Here is a 22,588-nt window from a genome sequence, read left to right as displayed (position 1 = left end):
ATTTCTACTCCAAAAGCCACCATCTCTGTTTCCTTTGGTAGATTTTAGAATGTAGTTTGGTATGTTTTCCCTTAAGTAAATGAAGGTTAATGAAGTTTTAGACTTCGAATTAGCCTGTGAGTTTTCATGTAAAAGAGGATGTTAAAGTCAACTATAAATTATCTTGCAACCAATATGAAGTTCCAGAACTCTGAATTCCAAGTAGATGCCAGTCCATTAAGCAAACAGATGAAATATGCTTTGCCTAAAGGTTTATCTGCAGCACAGGCAATTGTAATTCTTAATAATGAGACAAGAAAGGGAAGCTTGGGCAACTGGAACTGAAACTACACATCACCCACTTAATTATTAGTGGATATTAATTATTATTGCTTAAAGTTGGAACTGATTTAGTGTTCTCACATATTTCTGGCACAGCCTTTATTTTAAATCTTGTTATTAATTTCTGGTGATTTTTTCCCTCAAGCACTGAGCTATAAAAAGGTGTCTGTTATATACTACTGTGGTGTTTGAGTCTGTTCAAATCTGTGTATTTCATGGCACCCAGTGACTAAAACATAATAACATCATCAGTCAAAAAGCCTTATAATTGCCACCATTATTGTTTTAAAACCATAGAATAAAATATCTAAAAAAAGATCTTGACAAGCCAACTCCTTTAATATTACATAAGAAAACTGAGGAATAAAGTGAATTGCCCAAATGGCAGAGCTAGGACTAGAACTTAAACCTTCTGACTCCTGGTCCAGTGTTCTTTTTACTAACTTCTGTTGAGAGCATATTGGTGCCATGGTGTAGTGACTAGAAATTAATATTGTTAAATAGGGTAAATAAACCAGTATACTTAGGTATGTGAAATTTAAGAAAAATTCATAATTATTTGTGTATGGGAAATGTAACATTCTTTTTTAAAACAATTTTTTAATGTTTTATTTTATTTTTTGAGAGAGAGAGGGAGAGAGAGTGTGCAAGTGGAGGAGGGGCAGAGAGTGGGAGACACAGAATCTGAAGCAGGCTCCAGGGTCTGAGCTGTCAGCATAGAGCCCAATGCAGGGCTTGAACTCACGAACCGTGAGATCACGACCTGAGCCGAAGTCGGACGCTTAACTGACTGAGCCACCCAGGTGCCCCAGAAGGTAGCATTCTGAGAAGTAAAATGGATTGTAAGTTTCACTGATTTGTTGAGTATTTCCAAGAGAATTAAAGCTTTTTCAGTGCCCTTCATGTCCTCATACTTCTTCCTTTTATTGTTGCAGATATCAGCGTACCAAGGCACATTTTTGACATTATGCCTGGGTAATTCCTAACATATATGCTGTAGTGTTTTTTTTTATTTATATACTTAATAAATAGCCATACACATATGAGTTTATTACATAGTTATATGAGAAAGGTATGTATGAATTATTGGAGCTAGATAAGAAGTATTTCTGGTTCAGTAGAGTTAGAGGAAACACTACAAATAAAACAAGAAAGAACAAAAAAATGTTATATTTTTTTAAAAAATCAGAATGTAAACTTAGGCCAGCCAGACAAGGTTCTTAGAGGGCTGTTTTGCTAAAATGTAAAAAATGATCCCTGCTGTATTGCTTCTGGAAATTTTGAATTTAAGTCTACTAAAATTATGTTTACCAATAATCTGGGATTTACCTAGTTTCTAACTATAAAAGTAGTCCATATCTTTCCATTTTTAGAAAAGCTGTTTTAATAGGAGAGAGAATTCTGGTTGAATTTTGATGAATATGTAATACTAGAAAATTTATTTTTCCTGCACTGGGGCTCCATCCCTTCACTTGTAAAATAAAGAGGGGGAAGGAGAATAGCTTCCCCACCTGGGAGGTTGCAGTCTTCTAGGGAAAATGATACCTTTTTATATGTAGTATTTTCCTTAAAGCAATAGAATGAATTATTTCAAAAATATTTTTCCTTTAGGATTTGCTTGGGAAGATAGAACTAATGAACTCCCCATGGTACAACAGTCTCTTTGCATAGTGCCTGGCCCTGGTAGGCTCTCAGTTCCTGAATGAATGGCTTCTTGACACTTAGAAGGGATCAGACAGGTGTGCTCTTCTGGCTTAGTCCTTTAAGGTGTTTCTTGTTTTTTGTCCTATTTGATTACTCAGTTCTAACCACAATGATGGTTTCAAATATTATAGGGTTTTATTTCTGCCTCCTAATGTACCATTTTTTAAAGACAAGAGACATAAAAAACATTGATGTTGAAATGATAAGACTTTGACTATTGTAATCTGAGCTGTTACAAAAAGACTCGGCCTCCCATTTAGAAGTAGGCAGATTTGCTAGAGGGAATAAAACAACAGCAAAAATTAAAATGCATAGCTGAGCTCAAAACCAAACCAAAGAGGGGAACTTCTCAGGTGCCAGAAATGTAGAGGGAATTTATATTTTTAGAGAAGAGAGCTGATTTCATGTGTTTCGAAGGGGATTGTCAGAGCCAGCCATGGGCATCCATATTTGGGCACTGGGTTTAGTTTTCTTGTAGGCAGCATATAAGCCCCAGGCCTGTATTAGGCAGACAGGGACATATGCTCCTTCTGAGAAATGGTGAGTTAGAAATATTTACACCTGGCAAGGAAAACTGATAGGAGCCCATCTAAAGAAAGTAATAGGTGGAGAGTGTTGCCTGTAAGAAATTAGAAACCTAATCCTGGCCCACTCTGGATGAGATTCAGCATCAAATTGTAAAATATTAACAATATTTCCTTGTTAAGCAGAATACCAATCTGAGAAGGTAACAAAAAAACTCTGCCGTTGGAGAAATCCACAGTGTCATGAGAGACCAATATAAACTCTTCCTGAAGTCTTGGAATGTTGCACATTCCAAGGCAACATAAAACAACTCCCTCTGAGGAAAATCTCATCGTCCAATAGTAGAAACCACACAAGGGTAAAACACAATAAGCTGAAGAATTCATACCCCTACATTCTAAATATTGGATGAATCTGAAACACATTCTAAAATTAATAAGAGTATTTTTAGAAATTTAATGTTTATTTATTTTTGAGAGAGAGAGACAGAGTGTGAGTGGGGGAGGGGCAGAGAGAGAGGGAGACACAGAATCCGAAGCAGGCTTCAGGCTCTGAGCTGTCAGCACAGAGCCTGATGCGGGGCTCGAACCCACAAACCTTGAGATCATGACCTGGGCTGAAGTTGGACGTTTAACCGACTGAGCCACCCAGGCACCCTTAAAATAAAAATATTTTAAATGTTTAATCATTAAAAGAAGCAGGAACAGGGTGGTATGGGAAAAAAAGATTTAAAAAATCTAAGAATCATTATATCATAATTGCAATATTAGGAAAGAAACACATATTGTGGTGAACCAAATGTTTTACATTTTACAGAGGGAAGGAGGGATTGAAAATGCAATGGTGAGTGGGATGCCTGGGTGCCTCAGTTGGTTAAGCATCTGACTCTTGATTTCGACTCAGCTCATGACCTCACGGTTTGTGGGTTCAAGCCCCATGTCAGGCTCTGCGATGACAATGCCTGCTTGGGATTCTCTCCCTCCTTCTCTCTCTGCCCCTCCCTGCTCTCTTTCTCTCTCTCTCTCTCAAAAATAAATAAACATAGAAAAAAATCTTTAGAAAATGCAATGGTGAGCAAAAAAGACGATAAACATGTTGGTTTATCTGACACATAGTGATCAACAAAGATCCTACGACAAGACTTTCATGGGCTTAAAAAGAAGCTAGAACTGCTAGCCAGTGAGAGAAGTGAGTTTTATTTGGTAGCAGCTTAGTAATAACAGTTATACTTGGATTTCACTAAATTACAAATTTAAGTTAAATATTTAAGAGTAAGCACTAAAATAATAGAAATAGAACTGTAATTTCCAAATCAAGATAAGGGGGGAAACTGGAGGGAAAATAAAGAAAACGGAATGGATCCAATTGAAAGAACATAAGGATAAGTAAAGAAGCAAAGAAATGCAAAGTAAATAGAAAACACAAACTGAGATGATAGAGATAGAAAACAACTAAGTCAGAAATTACAGTGAATGCAAAATGATTATAGTCATCTATTACAGGATCTGTTCAGATCAGATGAAAACTCAAAACATATAATGTTAGTATAATGTTGAATGAGATAATCAGATTGATAGATGTAGGTATGTAGGGCTTGATACATTTTTAAATTTTTTTTCATTTATTTTAAGAGAGAGAGAGAGAGAGAGAGCACATAAGCAGGGGAGGGTCAGAGAAAGAGGGAGAGAGAAAATCCTAAGTGAGCTCCGCGCTGTCAGCACAGAGCCCAACATGAGGCTCGACATCACAAACCATGAGATCATGACTTGTGCTGAGATCAAGAGTTCGATGCTCAACTGACTGAGTCACCCAGGAGCCCCATGACATGATACTTTCTATGTAAAAATGTACAACACACAAAATAGCACTGTATATTTTTGTGGAAACATTCAGAGGAAGTAAAGGGATAGAAAATAAAAACAAGAAGGCTACATACCAAATTCAGAAATATGGTTGGATCTGACTAGTAAAATAATAGAATGGAATTATGGAGATGACTATAATGTTTTAATTGTGTAAAAATTTTTTCAGCAATTATGGAATATGTTAGTATTTGTTAAATGTGGGTGGTGAGTTCATGGACATTTGAGAGGCAATAAGGAATGGTAGTCTGCATGGTGGGTTCTGGTCCAGGTTTCTTGGCCTCAAATTCTCAAAGCCCTTCTATTTATGAAATGTGGGAACCTGGACAATTACTTGACTTCCTTGTGCCTAAATCTCATGAACTGCAAAATGAGAAAACAAACCAAAACAAAATGAAACCTCGTAGACCTGGGATAAAGATTACATGAGTAAATACTCTGCACAGAAATCATCTAATAGCCCCTGGGGCATGGTAAACACCTATTGGGGGCTGTTGTTAGTTCTATATTTTTCGCATTTGAAACATTTTGTGCTAAAAAAGAGAATTCAAATAAATTAAACAGTTAATGAGTACGGAAAATTATCTAATCCGCAAATTATAATCAAGATATTCTTTACCAAAGCTTACATTGAAAATACTGATCAAAGCTCATGTATGGCACACTGAGAAGTTTTTAAGGCCTCAGTATTGGTGTTAAAAGAGAAAATCTTGTGAATATTCTATCTAATTTGGTTTCCCATTTATACAATAAAGATGATCCACATGAAGAATGGGTTTTGTGTGGATGCATACTTGCAATTATTGCCACATTTATTCTCTTATCTTTTCACTTAGAAACAAAAAACACAGAAATCCTAAAATTAAACTATTTTTATTGGAACAAAGTGCAAGATTTGAAACAACAAAAATGAAACTTTTTCTATTTTTGTTTCTGTAACACGTAGATATAATGTCATATATATCTTAACGCTTAGTTGTTTTTCCAAACATATGGCAATTTAAAATTTTGTTGACAAATCGTGTCTTTTGTTAGTAGGATGTGTCATATATAAATGGGAAAATGTTGATTTTTAAAAATAGGTTACGGGTATTAAAGTCAAGCCAGCCTCCTCTGCAATGTTTGGGAGAATCATTAGCTAATGGGTAGATCAATCCCTGCACATTGAACCCTGACATATGCTTCTTGGAGCTGGCTATGAGAGAAGCAGGCATTGTGTGTGTGTGTGTGTGTGTGTGTGTGTGTGTGTGTACACGCTGGTGTCTGGAATTAGTGATCACCTTTGAGAGTATTGTCTGAGCACTCTTGTCTGAAAACTCTGGTTCATGTTTTTGTCCATGGAATTTTTCATCTGTGTGTCCCTAATAGCCCCCCATTATTGGTCATCGTGGCAGTTCCTGGTACTTCTGTTTCTGTTTCTTTCAACTGGTCCCTGAGAACACCCCAAAGTGAATTCCTGGTACAGTGTACAATCCATATTTACATCACAAGTGTACCATCCACATTTGATAAGTATTTCTACTTCTCTTTTGTGAATTATAATATCAGGTTTTAATAAGTTAATTGCACTATTATGTTTGTGAATATTATATTTTTAAATGGGATTTTAACAATTTTTATTAGTAGTGGTGATATATATAATCTATCAAAATTACTCCTCCCCTTTTCAATTGAACTAATTGAAAATAGCTTGTAAGTATCTTTTTCTACTTATGAGTCCCTTAGGTTTCTGGGATCCTGACTTGCAGGCACTGAACTGCTTCTAACACTGTCATTTTATAGATGAAACCTAAATCCAGAGATAGGAAACCAGTTCATTGAACAAATATGTATTGTATTCCTGTGTTGTTAGTGGGCACTATGGTATATATGGGTATATTGTAGTGGATAAAAACCACATGGTCTCACCCTCATGGATGCCCATGTGTTTTACCCAGTTATCCAGAGGGGGAAGTAGATATTAAACAGATATAGAAAATACATTCTTTTTTAAATTTTTTTTTCAACGTTTATTTATTTTTGGGACAGAGAGAGACAGAGCATGAACGGGGGAGGGGCAGAGAGAGAGGGAGACACAGAATCGGAAACAGGCTCCAGGCTCTGAGCCATCAGCCCAGAGCCCGACGCGGGGCTCGAACTCACGGACCGCGAGATCGTGACCTGGCTGAAGTCGGACGCTCAACCGACTGCGCCACCCAGGCGCCCCGAAAATACATTCTAATTACAAATCAAGATAAGTGTTATGAAGGGGGAAAACTGTGTGGTGACAGAGAATATGAATATAAAATGGATATGGATATGAATATGAAGGCAGATATAGATTGGGGTCCTAGGCAAGACCTCTACAAAGTGATATTTAAGCTGCGACTTGAAGAATTCAATCCACATAGAGGAAGTTGCATGTGCAAAGATCCTTAGGTCTGAGGAAAAGAAGGCGTGTGTGTCTAGAGCTTAGTGAGCCAGGGAGAGAGTAAACTGAGATGATGATAGAATGGTAGGCAGGAGCCAGATGGTACAAAGCTCTCCAGGCCATGCTGAGGGTTTGGCGTTTTATTGTAAATGAAATGGGAAGCTATTAAAGGGTTTAAGTAGGAGAGTGACAAGATCCAATTTATATTGTAAAATATAACCTCCACTGTAGTATGGTTTGGAAGGGAAAATGGGGAAGAGTGTCAGTGAGGAAGCTTTTGGAGGATTGTAGCCAGGATCTGCCAATGGCCTGGACAAGGTGGTGGCTTTGGGGACGGAGAGGAGCAAACAGCTGGGGTCAGACCTGTGGTGTCTGGATCCCTTCGGCCCATGCTTCCCACTGCACCAGCCTGCCTGGCCTGAACTTGCCACTGAGTTGAAGCTGATGAATGTGCTCTTGGAGTGCTAAACTGCCCTTCCACAGAAAGTATCGTTACCTCTTCAACTCACTCTGGTTGACTCTGCAAATGCTTCTTGGTGGATGTTGTAGAAAAAGATGATAGACAAAGATCACATTTTACAACAATAGCATTTTACCTGCAGGTAATTTAGATTTGTGGTGTATGAAGGAATTCCCCAGGCCTGCCAACCTGGATGAAAAGATCTCCTTTGAGATACAGGACAGTTTTAGGACAAGCCTAGCATTGTGCAGCTTCTCTGATGTCAGGAAGCTGCCATGCTTGTGCTCTTCCAAATAATGTGTCCTGTTCATTTATTTCTAGTGCCAAAAGATGTGCCTCTGAAAAAGAGGTTTTAAGACTGTAACAGAGAATGTTTCTCTGTGCCAAGTGGGGATGCTTTCATTACACAAGACTTTTGTATGCATAGAAGTGTTTACATCCTCTCCCCTTCCTCCCATCTTTTTTTTTTTTTTTTTTTTTTTTTTTTTTTAATACCAAGAGGCCAAAAGTCATGGCTTCACCTCCAGTTGAGTGTTTGCTATTTATTCCTGGTCCCTTGCTCCATAGATTTCTACTGTTTCTGTGGCTTGATTACAGTTAAGGAAGAAGATAGAAGTATCAGCACATTAGACTTCTTTAAGTGACAACTGATGATTAGCAATGAGAAGGTATAATGAGGATGGGGATCTGGCTTCAACACCTGGTTCTGGCATTTATTCCTGTCTGATTTACAGCAAGTGACTTAACCTCTGTAAAGCCTGTTTCCTGACCTATAAAAAAATACCCAATTATAATGCCTGCCTTAAATTATTTCTATGAGAATGTAGAGAGATAATCCACACCAAGAGTCGGGTATGTGGTAAATGCTTGACAGCTGTTATCTGTGAATAAATCTCAGGAGAGTTTGCTCATTGCTCCTACTCCTAACCATGGGTCTTCCTATCAACTTTAATTCTGTCTGAAAGTTAAGCCTACCACACAGGCAGAGCTACTTTCTGGTCATACAGCACACCATCATGTGTATTCTTAATTCCTTAGAATGACCTTCAGAAACAGTTCCTAGTTCGGGCACGTGGATTGCTCAGTGGGTTTAAGCATCTGACTCTTCAGCACAGCTGAGGTCATGATGTCAGGGTTCATGAGTTCCAGCCCTATGTCGGGCTCTGAACTGACAGCACTGAGCCTACTTGGGATTCTTTCTCTCTCTCTCTCTCTCTGCCCCTCCCCTGCTTTTTGCATTCTCTAAATAAACAAATAAATAAATAAACTAAAAAAAAGGCAATTCCTACTCATTCAAACAATTTCACAGGAAGCAAAGTATGTGTATGCACAAATTAAATAGCTTTCCAGATACCATATAAGTAGTGTGGGACAAGGCCAGGATACTTCTGGGAGGATGAAAAATGATTTCCATTTTAAGGGGCACAGAAAAGCACAGCACATGGCTCATTAAAGAGCCCTGACTCCAGGGATTGGAAGATGTGTTGCCATGAGATTTTCCCTTTTTGTTGTTCTGCTTCTTTGTCTATACAATGCTCCTTGACTTAGATCATGGCTATGCTGGTTCTAAAATATTAAGATTCTAGGAAAGTCTTCATGTTTGAAATTTCTTGTGGTCTGCATTCTCCAGAGCTCATTGTTGAGTTGTCTGGAATGCAGTGTTCATTTCCCTGGGTGACAGTCTGAGAAAGACCATAGAGTTATTATTCTGAGGTTAACCAGAGTCAAACTTCCTTTCATGAATGGATATCCTTACAATGGTAGATAAATAATTTGGCTTTGTGGGAATGTTCACATTAAGCCTTCTTTACCCTCACTTTCCATGATATACTATACTTAAACAGGGCTTTCTTAGAAGACTATGATAGAGGTGCGCCTGGGTGGCTCAGTCGGTTAAGCCTCCGACTTCGGCTCAGGTCATGATCTCATGGTTTACGGGTTCGAACCCTGTGTTGGGTTCTGTGCTGACAGCTCAGAGCCTGGAACATGCTTTGGCTTCTGTGTCTCCCTCTCTCTCTGTCCCTCCCCCCCTCACGCTCTGTCTCTCTCTCCTTCAAAAATAAATAAACATCAAAAAAATTTAAAAAAGAGAAAAGGAAACTATGATAGATTTGGAGGCACATGGGTGACTCGGTTGAGCATCCAACTCTTGATTTCAACTCAGGTCATGATCCCAGGGTCATGGGATCAAGCCCCATGTCAGGCTCCATGCTGAGTTTGGAGCCTGCTTAAAATTCTCTCTCTTTCTCTCTGCCCCACTCCCTGCTTGCATGCTCTCTCTCTCTCAAATAAAAAAGAAGGCTATGATAGATTTGGGTGTGGGGATGGAGAGTTCATGCATTTTTCTAGAACTTCAGTAAGTCTACACATGCTATCATCTATCAAAAACCACCAACCACAGTCAGCCCTTGGCTGACACCTTCTCTCTACCCTTACCATCACTGCCTGCCTAATGCCCTTTATTCTGAGTCCGCTCCCTAGGTGGTTTCCTGACCATAGTGCACCCATTCTAATTCATCCTCCTCTCTTGTTCCCCCCTTTGGCTTTCTAAAATACTGCCTTCATATGCCTCCCCAAACTTACAATCTTTTAATGTTTTCCCATTACCTCATACACGGATGCCTAATGCCTTTCCTATCTGAAGTGGGTAGATCAAGACAATCTTCTGGCCTATGGGAAGAAGCTATTTTAACTTCTGTTTCTGTTTAGTGTTGGTCTCTTTAAGCATTTCAACTTTTATTTATACATTAATTTATTACAACTATTATTGTACATATAACATACATGTAATTACAAGTACATTCATGTAATTTATAAATAATATAGATATATGGAGGCTGTGGATCTGAATTCTTTTACAGATAGGGATGCATAATAAAAACAATTTAGAGATCATTGATTTAAAGGATAAAGTAAAAGTTACTAACTTTGCTTAAGGAACCTCACGTGTCCCGGGCCCATATTTTTCTTCTGCTGTCACCTGCAGCCACTGCACACACTCCTTTGTTTTCCCATACTCTGTACCTGTCTGCTTGCCTAGTTCTTAAGCATGCTCAGCTGGGCCATCGTCCTGCTGTTACTGCTCAAAGCAAAATCCCCCTGCCTATTCAAGCCTAAGTTAAAAATGTTGCCTCATCTCCGAAGCCTTTCTTATGTACCTCTTGTCTCAGAACCCACCCCCACCCAGGTAAAATTAGCATCCCTTGCCTGTGATTCCGTGGCATTCGGCTTGTTCCTCTATGACAGCACTTTTCAAGTGCATTGCTGTAATGATTAGTTGTGTATGTGTATCCCTGATGAGGCTATGGGTGCCTGCAAGGCAGGCAGTGCACCTTACTCATTTTTGTACCCAGCACCTAGTGCATGTTGGAAGCCAATAGATGGTGTTGAGTATTTTAAATCTTCATGAGCATCTTATAGAGAAGAGTCTGGGAGGGAGGGGGCTAATAGTATGAGGAATAAAATTGGTTTGGTACAAAAATCCCATCCCTGTTGGCATTTAAATCCTAGCTCAATTTCCCTGCCCTGACTCTTCTGCCTTTCCTAGCTCAGACTGACTGCTTCAGTGAAGAGGGTACTCTGGACAAGCGTGCCCTTTCTTTCCATTTAGCTTTGAGACAGCATGAAGGTTAAGGACTGCCCGTCTCAAGGTCACTTGGTTTCCATAGAAGTGCAAGGCAACCCAGGGCTTTGGAGACTATGCAGTTTATGGAGGATGCCGCTGTGCTTGTCAGACTGTGTTCAGTGTGGAAAGGTTGAGACTGAGAAAGGGGAGACACAGACTGAAGGCCGGAGGCATTATATGATAAGACTGTAAATAGCTTCCCTACAAATGAGGAACTCCTCTGAAAGTTACAGGTGACAATGAAAAACCCCAGATATAACTTGTTGACTTCTTTTTTTCAGCATATTTCCTCACCTCCTCTGTGCCTGGCACAGTGTTAGGTGCTGTGACAGAGTGATGAATAATTCAAGGTCCCTGACTGTGAGGACCTCATAGTTCAGAAGCAGAGACAGAACACAGGGTAGGCCAGCAGCTATAACCGTATGGGGAGCCCTCTCCTAACCTGTGCACAAGGCAGCTCCGCAGAGGGAGTGATTAATTGGGCCTCCGGGTGCCAGGAAGGCCCTCAGAAGAAGGCTGAGGCTAGAAAACTGAGGAGGAGTCCTGGGCAGAGGAGGAAGGCAGGGATTGTGCATTTCAGGCAGAGGGAACTGAAGCTGCAAGGGTCTAGATCAAGGCTTGGTAAATTTTGTCTGTAAAAGGCCAGTTGGTAAATATTTTAGGCTTTGTAGGCTGTGGAGCCTCTGTTTCAACTACTTATCTCTGTCTTTGTAGCAGGAAAGTAGCCATAGGCAAATATGTGAATCAATGGGCATGGCTGTGTTCCAATAAAACTTTATTTACAAAATTGGCAGCGGCGGGGCTGTAGTTTGCCAACTCCTGGTCTAGACGAAGGATCTTCAGAGAACCTTTAATCTCATGGTTCCTAATCTTTTCAAGAATTAGGATTACTTGGCACTGCTGTGCCCTATGCCTAGAAGGCTCCCCTTAATGCTCTTCTAGATATCCCCGATGGCTTGCTACTTCTCTTCATTCAGGGCTCCGGGCTGCCGTCTTTTAACTACTGTGTCCACAATAGGACACACACCTCCCGTATGCTCCATCACTTTTCATTGCTTTCCTTTTCAAGATAGCACCTATACTCGAACTCTACCTTATGTTAATTATCTGTTTATTTTCTATTTCCCTACTGGAACATAAGCTTCATCTTATTCTCCTATAAACAGAGTGGTGTGCTGGAGCCCATTGTGCTCATGTCTTCCCAGTTGCAGCTCTGCCTTCAGTGGTGTTATATGGTCATGGTAAATCCACCATGGTGGGAATATTTACATGGTGGAAATTAGCCCCATGAGAATCACATTGGGGTGGTTTTTGCTTTTGTTTTTGTTTTTCGCAAGCTGGTTTATTAGCAAATCACTAGTTATCCCTGGTGCCTAGAAGAATAACCTCTACAAAGCCCAGTGCACAATGAATACTTGTTGTTTGAATCAAATGTGCCACTAGTATCTGTTTATTGAGAAAATTGATATCCAGTTACAGATACAGAGTCCTTTGTGATTATTATTGCTACATAGGGAGTTCATGTCTCTCATGTAGGTAGCTGCCCATGGCATCTGTCATCTGCATGTGACTGATGGGGAGACTGAGGACTTGGCTCAGGACGTCACTCCCATTAACCCACAGGACAGATTCTGGTGGCCCCGATGACTCATCTCCAGCCTTATACACTCACTTCTGCAAGGTGCTCCTTTCCCTGTGTCCCCTGCAGTCGGCTGAGTGAAGGCCGGGCCTCAATCCTGTGTGTCTTTTACTAAACAATATGTATTTCTAATGAATTTCTCTAACTCAGTGTGGTTGTAATTTTTGCAGTGTTTTAAAAAACCCAGATAAGGTCTAGCTTCTTTCAAATGTCTTACTTTATCCCATTTCTGATTTGTCTGGGGCTTTGATTTATGGTATGTCAATGTGCCCTAGTGTGTACCCTTTAGCTATGATTGGTCCAAAATGTATCTGTTTATGAACAGTCTCCAACCCTAACAGTCCAATTTTGAAATCTGCAGCAGTGTGAGGCCCCAGAAGCACTTGACAAGAATCACATTTAACAGCCTCTTCAATCTTAGTTCCTTTAAGTGGCAACATTAAACCATAATACTGAGGCCCCCTTTCTAAACCCACAGAGACTGATTAGAAAACCCCATCAAATTACTCCCACAATCCATGTTGAACACTTACAAAGAGCTTCATTTTCAGGATGCTTGGTAAACAATCTTTTCAATTCCCTGTCCTAAGCACACACTAAGAAACAGAGGAGTGAACTTGTATTTAGAGGGCCATCTGGCTGATCCCAAAGCTTTCCAGGACAGGCTGCTGGAGAGGACCTTGCATTGTCATGTAGAATGCCTTAGCTTTTGTAGACATCCGTGTCCTTCACAGCTGTTCTGATGTGGAGTTTTTCTGCTTCTCCCTATTTGCTTCTGTCCATGATAGAAAACTCACTCTTTCTTTGGGCAGCCTCCTCTCTCTTTGAATACAATTTATAGAAAATTCTTTTTTTACCTGCCTCCCTGTAACTTTCACCCATTGGCCCTAGTTCTATCCCTGTGGAGCCACTCAGAACAAATTGGCTTCTTCTTACTTCTCTCTTCGGTTAAGAAAGTGAGGGCAGCTCTCATGTCCCCGGAGTCGTCCCTTTTCCAGGCTGCATATGGACTGTTCATTCAGCTATTTTTCACATGGCAGTCCTTTGTGCCCTGTTTATTTGGCTCCCTTTCATCTGGGTGTGTTCCAGTTTTGCCAGTGTCTGTCTGTTTGCCTTTCTTTCTTCCTTCCTTCCTTTCTTTTTCTTTCTTTTTCTTTCTTTCTTTCTTTCTTTCTTTCTTTCTTTCTTTCTTTCTTTCTTTCTGTTTATTTTTGAGAGAGAGAGATAGAAAAAAAAAACAAGCAGGTGGGAGGGGGGTAGAGAGAGAGGGAGACACAGAATCTGAAGCAGGCTCCAGGCTCAGCACAGAGCCGACGCGGGGCTCGAACTCATCGACTGCAAGATCATGACCTGAGCCAAAGTCAGACACTTAACTGACTGAGTCACCCAGACGCCCCGCCAGTGTCTTTGTTAAAGCCACTGAACAGTGCTGGAGAGTAGCCAAGACCACAGACTCTTAAGCTAGAGCTGCCTTCGAATTTACTAGTTCTGTAACTTTGGGCAAGTGAGGGAGCTTCTCCGAATCTCCATAATCTTATCTGAAAAATGAGAAAAAAGGACCTTACACACTCAGTTATTGTGAGTATTAAATAAAAATAGGGTAAAATCATTAGGGGAGTGCCTGGTACAAAGTAGATGGGTTCAAAATATAGCCATCGTTATTGGAGTAAGTACTGTTAAGTCTCTGGATATGGCTTCCATAAGAAAGTTTGGGTTGCTGTTGTAGTTTTATTTTAGCTTGGTGTTTACATGGGGCACTTTCTCTAATTTTGAGTGCAAATGTTGAATAGGTTGGCCCTAGATAAATACAATCTAATTTTGGTATCAAAGGTATTTATTGTGTGTGTATATGTGTACGTATATACTTCTTGCAGACTTTCCTGTAGCCTCTTCTCTTTTTTACCCCTGTACTCCAATAACTGACATACAACTCAGTGCTCTTCCTCCTCCTTCTCCTCTCTTCTTTACCTTTTGTCCCTTAACCCCTCCCTTGCACAAGATATGGATTGTATCTTAGCTGCTTTTTCAAAGGAAAGAATGCTGTTCATTCAGTGTATAGGAGAGTAGTTCTTGTCCTAACTCAACTCTGTGTTAGGTGGATGACCTCGGACAAGACACTTTCCCTCTGAGCCTCAAGTTTGCTTTTGTGTTTATTTTATTTTTCAATTTTATTTATTTATTTATTTACTTATTTATTTATTTTTTAATCTTTGGCATTGATGAAGGAAGGGATTTTGATGAAGGGAAGTGTGAGATTCCAAGGTCCTTTCCAATTCTAAAATTCATTTTGTTTTCTGCTGTCCAGTGGTCATCCTGAGATGTGCAATCGGCCCCCATAGTCCACCTGCTCTGGGTTTCCAGTATATACTTAGGTAACTGTTCCACAGCACTATGTGCTAAAGCAACAGGAATGTCAAGATAGCTCTTCCATGTCACAGCTCTTCTGAGTGGCTTTGAATTCAAACCTCTGTTGAAGTTGCCATGTCATCCTGAAGGGAAGCATTGTTGAACATGAATTCCTATCCTTTACCGACTGTCTCACTCAACCTCTCTAAGAATTAAATTTCTAACCTGCTTTGTAGCTGTAATTATCACTCAACTTTTTATTGTGGAATGGTTTTAAATTTACAGAAAAGTTAAGTTAGTGCAAAGAGTTCCCATTTAAACTATCCTCAGTTTCCCATATTAACATCTTATATTAGTTTGCTATACTTATGAAAATCAACAAATCAGTGTTGGGGTGCCTGGGTGGCTCAGTTGGTTAAGCATCTGATTCTTGATCTAGGCCCAGGTCATGATCTCACGGTTGTGAGATCAAGCCCCGCATTGGGCTCTATGCTGACAGGGTTGGTGGAGCCTGCTTGGGACTCTCACTCTCTCTCCCTCTCTCTCTCCCCCTCCCCTGCTTGCACACTCACACACACACGTGCTCTCTCTCTCTTTCTCAAAATAAATAAGTAAACTTAAAAAAATCAGTGCTGACACCTCATGATTAACTAAAGTCTGTAATTCATTAAGATTTCCTTAGTTTTTACCTATTGTTCTTTTTCGGTTCCAGGATCCCATCTACAATACAACATTACATCTAATTGTCCTATCTTAGACTCCTCTTGGCTATGACATTTTCTTAGACTTTTCTTATTTTTGATGACCTTGACAACTTAAGGATTCCTAGTCAGCTATTTTGTAGAATGTCCTTCAGTTGGTATTTGCCTGGTGTTTTTCTTATGATTAGACTGGGGTTATGAGTTTAAGGGAAGAAGACCACAGAGGTAAAGTGCCATTCTCATCACATCATATTAAGAGTACATGTTATCAGTATGATTTATGACTTTTTTTTTAATTTTTTTTTAATGTTTATTTATTTTTGAGACAGAGAGAGACAGAGCATGAAGGGGGGAGGGGCAGAGAGAGAGGGAGACACAGAATCGGAAACAGGCTCCAGGCTCTGAGCCATCAGCCCAGAGCCTGACGCGGGGCTCGAACTCACAGACCGCAAGATCGTGACCTGAGCTGAAGTCGGCCGCTTAACCGACTGCGCCACCCAGGCGCCCCTGATTTATGACTTTTGATGGTAACCTTGATCACCTTGCTGAGGTAGTGTTTTGTTTGTCAGGTTTCTCTACTGTGAAGTTCCTCTGTCCTGTCCCCCTTTTCTTATTGTACTTTTTGGAAGGAAGTTACTATGTATCACCAATGGAAGTTTATTTCTTGTACACCTAAGTGTCCAAAGTGGGCATTTCTGATGGCTATTGCCTTTTTTCCATCAGTTATTCAGAAGCCCAGCATTCTTCTATTTTGTTGACATCCCCTAGGGCTTTGTCATCTAAATCCAGCCAGCATTAAGAGAATGTTTGCTTTTAAAAGCCTCGGCCTGAAAATGGCACACATCACTTCCACTTACATTCCATATGACACTCATTCATCTGCCAAACCTAACTGCAAGGGAGGCTAGGACATATGGTCTAGCTGGGTGCCCAGGAAAAAGAGGAAATGGATTTGGGAGAAAAGCTAGCAGCATTTGCCACACCATTTTAGAGTACAAAAGATAACAAACCAAATCCCTGCCACCTCACCATCTAGTAATATAGCCACCATTTCATTAAAAAAAAGAAGAAAAATAATAGAAGAACATTATCTTAGAATCATATAAATTGGAAAATATCCATTGTTTATTTGTCTGGAATGCTCTTTCTCTGTTTTTTTTTTTTTCTTTTTTTGACTCTGAAAATGCCACTTACTCTTCAAGTGATGGATAAGGTTCCTTCACCCAACCTTGAGACAGAATTAGTCCCTTACTCCTTGGTGCCATCATGCCACTCTGCTTCTATCCCTTATTTAACACCTACATCACACTAGTATTATATATAAATATGTTTCATGCACTAGACTGGGTGCTCCCTGAGGACAGCATAGAATATATTAATCTCTTAGATCCCTAAGGATAATCTGACAAATAAAAAGCATATTTATTGAGTGCCTCCAGGATTTTAGGTATACCAAAAAAATGGTCTCATCTTTTAAATCCCTTTCTTTAAAATACGATAAAATAGCTCTTTTCCCCCCTCAGTTATAAAAATGACCCACACTTATGATAGTCAAGCCTTCGTGGAGGAGAACTTGAGCTGAGCCTAGAAAGATTGATAGGGTTTGATAGATGGTAATCAGGGTACAGGCCTGGCTTTCTATGACACATTCTAGGTTCAAGGCATTTTTTCAATAGATGGTCAAGTCTCCTTTGAAACATCTACAGTGCAAGACATGTGCCTTCATAGATCATCACATAATTAAAACTCGGACTCTGAGCTGGTTCTAGCACTGCTTCTAGGCAGTTGGGGGCAATATAAATGCCTGATGCTCATTATCTTGAACAGGAGTTACCAACCTGAATTCCCAGGGCCCAAACAAAGGGATGGCTTCACCATAGCAAAAGAAGTGTTTAATTACAGCTACAGAAAGAGCATGAAAAAAACAATCATCTGCTGGCATTAGTGACTCAGCTGCCATGTATCTCATTACCAACCCAAACATGACTTCTTAAAGTGACCTTATCAAGCTTATTAGAAATAAAATATCAATTATAAGACAACCTGTCCCTTTCCTTCTATCCTGTTCTATCCTCTACTTGTAGCCCATTGTTTAATGACTTAGAAGCTTAATTAATATTTTACGAAAACAGAAATCAGAAGACATAAAGTTGGTTCTTAGTATGTTCCTTTACCTCACTTATGCTGTTTTCTTGATTTTCATCACTGAAAATAGACCTTAATTAGGCTTTATATTCTTATGGGTTTGAATTCATACTATCACCTCTATTTATTCATTGAATTTCCCAGCAGTTATAATTAGCATAGGAATTATTTTTCCCTTTATATGAAAACTGAGCCTCAAATGTAAAATGACTTCCTCAGGAGCACATGGCAGTTGTGGCTCAAAGCTGGGTCTTCTGCCTGCATATATAGAATTAAGTATGCCATATTAGCACCTGCCTGTCAGTCAGTTAGCCTCATGACAGAGGCACACATGTTCTTTTTATTTCCCCCAATTATATATTTCCCTCAGTTACGATAGCCAAACTTTCTTGGAGGAGGTGATCTTGAGCTGAGCCTAGAAACGTTGGTAGGATTTGATGGCGGCACAGGATATTGTTTTACAGTGAGGTTAGCCAGCTATGTATTCCTCCAGCATGTTCCTAATATGTCAGATTGGGTGGACCCATGGAGGCAACACACCGAACATTCCTTGATTTCTGCTATCACTCAGGGAAGAGGATTCTAATGTACCCCAAGTCAATAGATACTTATAGAAGGGATCTAAAGATCACTTAGTTTGACTTCTAGATAGTCCTACAAATTAAATAAATTTATTTAACACACATATATAACATATAGTCATCAGCCAGAATTCCTCATTTCCAGTTCAGTTCTTTTTTTTCATAACCCTGCTTCATTATTCCAAATTTTCTTAGTACCTTCTCTGCTTTTTAGGATTGCTTTCAAGAGGACATGTTTATATAGGTAGTGCCTTATATTCCTGAACACATGTGATGAAGTCATATATGAAAAAGTTTAACCGCAGACATATGCTATAGAGAGCAGGTCTATTCCCAAAGAGTTAAACACACTGAATCCTTAACTAGAATTCTTATGTAGTCACATCAATCAGTGTGTTTGGTGTAACACACAGTACCTAGCATATTGTCTGACAAAAAAGAGATTTGGAGTAATTGGTTGAATAAATGGGTGAAGGAATGAAATTGACTGTCAGTTGAAATTCAGTATGATGCTGAATTTGAGGATAATATGTTGCTACTTCAGGAATGCGTTAGAATAGTCTAATATTTGCCCAGTGCTGAAGTAGAGACAAAGATGGTAGTGATGCTATAGAAAGTGAATTGTCGCTGGCAGCCAGCACCATAATGAGAAAGTTTTAAATATTTATGGTAGCTGATATGTAAAAACCCAAATGTGGTATACAAAGTTCAGTTTGATGGTATTAATGTGTAGGGAGTTTATAAAAGCTGAGGAACACTTCTAATGGTCACTTCTAGTGAGGACAGCTTCTTTCACTTCTAGTGAAATATTTAGAGAAATGTACATGAATTTATTACTTTTTTTGGTACTGGAAAAATGACTTTTGTAGTGCTGAGGCTTCTGTCTGGTGAAGTATTTATCGAAGGTGAAATTTATTTTCACATACTTCTCAGTGACATCTCATGGCCGTGGGGGTTTTGCTTTTTCCTGTGGTTCTTATCCAAGCCATTCTTTCTTTCTGGCTGAAGTTGATCAGAATTTCAAAACCCAGGAGTTTCTAATGGATAGTTCATATTCAGCAGAAATAGAAATCTTCCAGGGCCTTTTTTTGACTACTGGAAACTTAGGAATTATAGTGGCGGTTTGTTGTAAATACTGATTCTAGAATGAGACCATACAGTTGGTGGCATCTTGCAGTCAGACATTAGATGCATGAGGAAGAAACATAATTCACTTTTTAGCACGCCTCTTTATTTTCCGAGTCATAATTAGTTTTTATCTATTTATATTTGGTTTCCTGATGCATAGTATTATGGCTCTGCCTCTAGAAGGAAAAAGAAGAGTAAAGACATGTTACTGAGATGCCCCTTCTCCATATACTTATTTCAATATTTAAGCCATTGGCATTTGTGACTTTAGAGAATTTTTGGACAATTTGCAAGTGTGTATTTTTATAAACAAAATAAGAACTTGAATAACCATTCTATTTTGTTTTGCAGAACCCCAGCTGAAAGGAATTGTGACAAGGTTATTCAGCCAGCAGGGATATTTCCTGCAGATGCACCCAGATGGTACCATTGACGGGACCAAGGACGAAAACAGCGACTACAGTAAGGAGCATTAACTTCTCCCAGTCCAGTTAACGATGATCAAATGTATGGTCTGGTGTATCTAAGTCTTAGGGTGTGGCCAGGTTGCCTTTTGAACTGTTTAACTGCTAGTAAGCTGGTGTCTGTCTTCTATCCTTTTTGCTGTGACTCCCTAGAGTAAAGACACAGTTGAGAGAGGTCACACACTAAATGAGAAGGTAGAGAATTGAAAGAGTTCCAGATAGTCAGTGGATAAGAAGATTGTCCCATTCCAGTGTTTATAGTCAATATGATGATAAATATTTATAGGAACAAGGCAGTATTTCCAGCACAAGATGGTGTTTTAATCCTAGAACTAAATAGCGAGCATGTTATAATAATTCTCCAAACATCATTTCTGGCAGGCCAAAATTACTTCTTAAGGTAAACATTGAGTGTATACATCTGTATATTACATGTGATTTCACTTTAACGACAAAATTATTGATTTTAATTTTTTTAAGTATTTATTTATTTATTTTGAGAGAGAGAGAGAGAGAGAGAGAGAACATGAGAAGGGAGGGGCAGAGAGAGGGAGAGAGAGAATCCCAAGCAGGCTCTGTGCTGTCAGTGCAGAGCCTGACCCAAGGCTCCATCTAACAAACCATGAGATCATGACCTGAGCCAAAATCAAGAGCTGGATGCTTAACCGACTGAGCCATCCAGGCACCTCAAATTATTAATTGTAAAAGAAAAATATATTAAAATAGTATGATGATGTATTGGTAATAACAGGATAATAAAGGCTAGTAGACCTGAAAGTTTGTTTATAAGTTTTTAAAATAAAGTGCCACGTATTCAAAGTTTTTTAATAATATCCCTGGAATTAGTTTTTAACTAATTCAAGTATAGAGTTGACAAGTTTACTAACTAAACAAAATCATCAAGGTATGACATAGTAGTATATTTGCATTTCAGAAAAAAAAATGGAATATAAGCCTCAGAGCCAAGAGTGATCACTCTCATCATATCTTTTAGTTCCTGCAGAATCATACACAGACACCCAGGGGGAAATTCATGTTATCTTAAAATTATGCAGGGTGCCATATAGTTTCCTAAAGTTTGTTTGGATTCACTGCTAGATCGTTAGTGCCAAGCACATAGTAAATACTCATCAAATATATGTCCCATTGAGTTGTCTTCTGATGGATATAATTTTGTGGTCAGGGTGGCAATCTACCAAATTGCCTAAGATAATGTAAGAAGCCTTATATTCTATGGAGAAATAACTTTTAAATTAAAATTAAAGATTTGGGGGAAGATCTGCAACTCCTAAAGTGTGAAAATGTTCTTGTCCACCCTTTCTAAATCATTCTTTGTTCATTTAATATTACACGTTGCAAAATATGAATTACAATACAGAAAAGATCTTATTATAAAAAATTGCATCCCCAGTTTTCTGCAAAGTGGTTGATTAGCCTATTGTGGTTTGCATTGTTGGTTTGTGGCTGTAGGAATGCACTCTTTAAATGATTCACATTTTCAACTGAGTACCGAGGAATGGGGATGCCTTTCTCTCCATGCAAGATTTTCATCTATTGTATCTGTACTTCATGTAGATTTAGTAAGCTGTTAGTATGGGTGAAATGAATCAGGAAGATTGCTTCACTGTATCACCTCTGCTATCTCTGAGGTATCCCTGGATCTCAGTTTATTTTTCTATAAAATGAGGCAGCTCGAGATAATAATATCTTCTGTCAGCATTGTCCATTCAACTTTTTAAAAAAATTGAAAAACTATAAATTGAGGAGAATAGATTTAATCCCCAAGTAAGCCAAATAGCCACACTTCATTCCACAGGATGTAGCTGTAACCCAGACAGGCATCCTGAAGATGTATGACTTTTATCATGAGGTTGTGGCTAAAGGGCAAGGGCAAAAAATGTGAGTTCAACTGACAAAAATCCTTCCTTCTCCATTTCATAGACAAAGAATTAAACAGTGCTCTCTTTGCAGATGCTGGGTCAGTGTCTAGTGTAAATCCATACCTATATATTTATAAACATACATTTGTATGCATACATATATATGTACAAATATATATGCCTATGTGTGTATATATGCATAGTGGCATTGTGCATAACACATGTTGAGGGTGATACATTTTGTCAAATACTGTTAGAAACTGAATTAATAAATTTAAAATATTTTTTTCTTAAGATACACAACTACACTCACCTTTTGATATATTGGTATTAAAAGTAGTTCAGGTGTACAAAATAACAAGACTAGGATGAATCTACCTGGATGCCCGACCTCTGACTTAAAATTCAGGTAACAGTATAAATGCATTTGAACCCACTGTATGTTCTCCTGATGGAGTTCTGCTTTCCTTCAGTATCAGACGTAACTACTATCCTGAATTTAGCATTTTTTATTTCCATGAAGTTTTAAAAATACATTTATTTCATATGTGTATACTTAAATCATTCATAATATTGTTTTCCATGTTTTAAACTTTGTATAAGTGAGAGCATTGCTGTATAATTTCTATGTACTTTTTCTCCCTTATATTATGGTTGTGAGCTGCACAGATGGTGATATATTTGCTTTCTATTATTCATGTTCATGTTTGTAAAGTATCTCTTTGCATGAATATACCCAAATATATTTATCCATTCTCTTTTTGGTGGATAATTATCATTTCTATTTCTTATAGATA

General features: G+C 38.9%; 1 protein-coding gene across 1 annotated transcript in view; it reads left to right on the top strand.

Moving 5' to 3' along the window:
• The window catches only part of FGF12 (fibroblast growth factor 12), a 266,484-nt gene that overhangs the window by 28,678 nt on the left and 215,218 nt on the right, over positions 1–22,588 (top strand). The window contains exon 2 of the mRNA XM_047099227.1: positions 19,799–19,909. Within this exon, the coding sequence (XP_046955183.1) occupies positions 19,799–19,909 (111 nt within the window). The remainder of the gene's footprint in view (positions 1–19,798; positions 19,910–22,588) is intronic.

The sequence above is a fragment of the Lynx rufus genome, unplaced genomic scaffold (assembly GCF_022079265.1).
Source record: "Lynx rufus isolate CCGP_SWC_20201006 ecotype Redwood Valley unplaced genomic scaffold, mLynRuf1.p SCAF_5, whole genome shotgun sequence".
Classification (NCBI taxonomy): Eukaryota; Metazoa; Chordata; class Mammalia; order Carnivora; family Felidae; genus Lynx; species Lynx rufus.
This window is presented reverse-complemented; position numbering and strand designations above follow the sequence as displayed.